Source organism: Sinocyclocheilus anshuiensis, unplaced genomic scaffold (genome assembly GCF_001515605.1).
Source record: "Sinocyclocheilus anshuiensis isolate Anshui unplaced genomic scaffold, SAMN03320099.WGS_v1.1 scaffold784, whole genome shotgun sequence".
NCBI classification, from domain to species: Eukaryota; Metazoa; Chordata; class Actinopteri; order Cypriniformes; family Cyprinidae; genus Sinocyclocheilus; species Sinocyclocheilus anshuiensis.
Genome location: NW_015554160.1, coordinates 443,419 through 445,877, shown reverse-complemented (window position 1 = coordinate 445,877; position 2,459 = coordinate 443,419). Strand labels below are relative to the sequence as shown.

General features: G+C 41.4%; 1 protein-coding gene across 1 annotated transcript in view; it reads right to left on the bottom strand.

The window, feature by feature from the left end:
* Window positions 1-2,459, bottom strand: part of LOC107670830 (baculoviral IAP repeat-containing protein 6-like) — a 104,332-nt gene that overhangs the window by 15,373 nt on the left and 86,500 nt on the right. The window contains exon 66 of the mRNA XM_016463599.1: window positions 1,952-2,168. Within this exon, the coding sequence (XP_016319085.1) occupies window positions 1,952-2,168 (217 nt within the window). The remainder of the gene's footprint in view (window positions 1-1,951; window positions 2,169-2,459) is intronic.

The window sequence follows — 2,459 nt, the reverse complement described above, 5'->3', positions numbered from 1 at the left end:
TTAAAAATAATAAAAAAAAAATCACCAGATGACTTGAATGGCTCTATTTGGAAAAAAAAAAATCAATGACTGGGGTGATTTTGTAGGTGAGTAAATCAGCATAGAAAATAAACAAATTACAAGCATACTGTAGATAAATATAACAGAACAAAGATACAAATGAAATAAACAGTGCTTTATATTTTTCATGTAAGGCTAACAGTATTCAGGTACAGAAATTGAATAATCAAATGTAAAATAACAATGCACAGTCTTCACTGCATAAATTAAATCTAATAAATCTGTGTTAAAGCTTAAAGTGTTTTTCTCTATGTGTTTTGTTGTTTGATTAACATTCATGACAGAAAGCAGGAACATTAAACTGATTTGATTCTCAATTGTTTACCTTCACCTAAGGACACTTGCAGAGACATGCATTTTGACAATTTCGCGCGTATGTGTCATTTCAGGCACAAATAGACACGGACGTGAACGGAATTCGATGTTCACGCGCATCTGCGTGGCTCTCACCGTGTCTACATCAGACGCGAGCGTGACGCGACAAAATACTATAGAACCCATTATAATCAGTGATGCGGTTTACACTGGATGTGGCGCGGCATGACGCGACAAAATACTATAGAACCCATTATAATCAGTGATGCGGTTTACATTGGATGTGGCGCGGCATGACGCGACCCGTGTCTACATCAGACGCGAGCGTGACGCGACAAAATACTATAGAACCCATTATAATCAGTGATGCTGTGTGACTGACTACACTGGATGCGGCGCGACACGACAAATCCCCGACAGTAAACTGATGCCTCGTTCTACTTATGACGTACTGGCACAAAGTTCAAATGATTTGCAAAGGTCGCTTTGTCACGTCCAGTGTAGAAAGACTTTGGGGCCGTTCACATGTTGCGCCTTTTCGCATTCTTTCCAAAGCGCTCGGGAGCTTGCGCTTTTCGTGGCGTCTGCCGTTGCTAAGCAACCGTGACCTGCGCTCTCCACGACGACCCAGAAGTTTCAACAAAGGATAAATGGATTTCCAGCACTGAAAATCGCTTGCAGTAGCTCTGCTACTAAATTCATTAAAAAATGGGTATCTCTGTACAGCTGTCGCGTCCGGTGTAGACACGGTGTCTGTGTGTGAGCAAAGAAAACGATCAGTATAAATATAACGATCAGTATACGAACCATCGTACATCCTGCGATGTGACTATCGCGGATGCGCACATCACGAAATAGATGCTGAAACTATATATCGTGCAGCCCTAATAAATATGTATTTTTAATGAATATTTATACAAATAAGTTTGTTTCATTGTTAAAACATTAATACAAAAATGTAAATAAAAATAATAATAATAAACAAATTATAGAAATAAAGAATTTTAAAAATACATTTGTAAATTAAACAAAACTTTTTTGGGGAAAAAAGAACAACGAACGAAAGAACGAAAAGAAAAGAAAAAAGAAAAAGAAAAAGAAAAAGAAAAAGAAAAAGAAAAAAAATATTTCTGATACACAATATGTTGCTAAAAATCTAATTCATGATTTATTTTTTGTGGTGGGTTCAGCGAAAATTCTGGCAAAAACACACTAAAAAGGCCAAAGCTAAATTATGGACTAGCGTGAGACGGCAAAAGCTCAGGACAGTTTGAAGGCCACTGGGGATTAGAGGCTTTTCGGGGGCAGCTGAGGAGCACTGACTGATCTAGCAGTCATTTATCACTGTGTGTTACTCCTCTGGTGAAACACTGGTTGTGATTTGTGGCTATAGCATCAGGTTACATCTTGTGGGTATAAGCCAGGTTTTTCCATGGAGGTCAGAGACGGTGAGTGTCACAGGGTGGGGGCATCCATCCATCAGCAGTCACTCCGTCTGTCCTCTGTCCATTAGTGTGATCGACCGGTGGACTGAATGTGTGTGTGTGTGTGTGTGTGTCTAAAAGGAAGAGCTCACCTGAGGCGGTTGGTGTAGGTGTCCACACAGGTCTTCATTTTGGCCAGTAACATGCCGACGGAGGTCTGACACTCGGTGCGTTCTTCATCCTCCTCTTCCTCTGCAGCGTCCCCTGATAGCGGCAAGAGCAGAGGAACCAGGCTGGTGCAGGTGGAGATGGCCCTCAGCAGCTCTAACAGAGCACGATACAGGGGGACGTGACGCGCCATGTCCAAAACTGCAGGAGACAGAGAGAGAGGGAGACATTTACGTACAGAGACAGGACGCTTATAAAAGACAAAGTCGATTACATCTCTTAAATGACAGAAGGACACAAGGGACGATCCACACATACACAAACTTTCAGTCTCTCAAGGTTAATAACGTTTTTAATAGTGTTGTCAAAAGACCCGGTATTTCGGTACCAAGTCGGTACTAAAAAAATGAAAACGTTACGGTACCAGGTTTTTTTAAGTACCGGTGGTACCGAGTACCCGGTCAACCCGGTTCTTGATGCGCTAAACGAAAG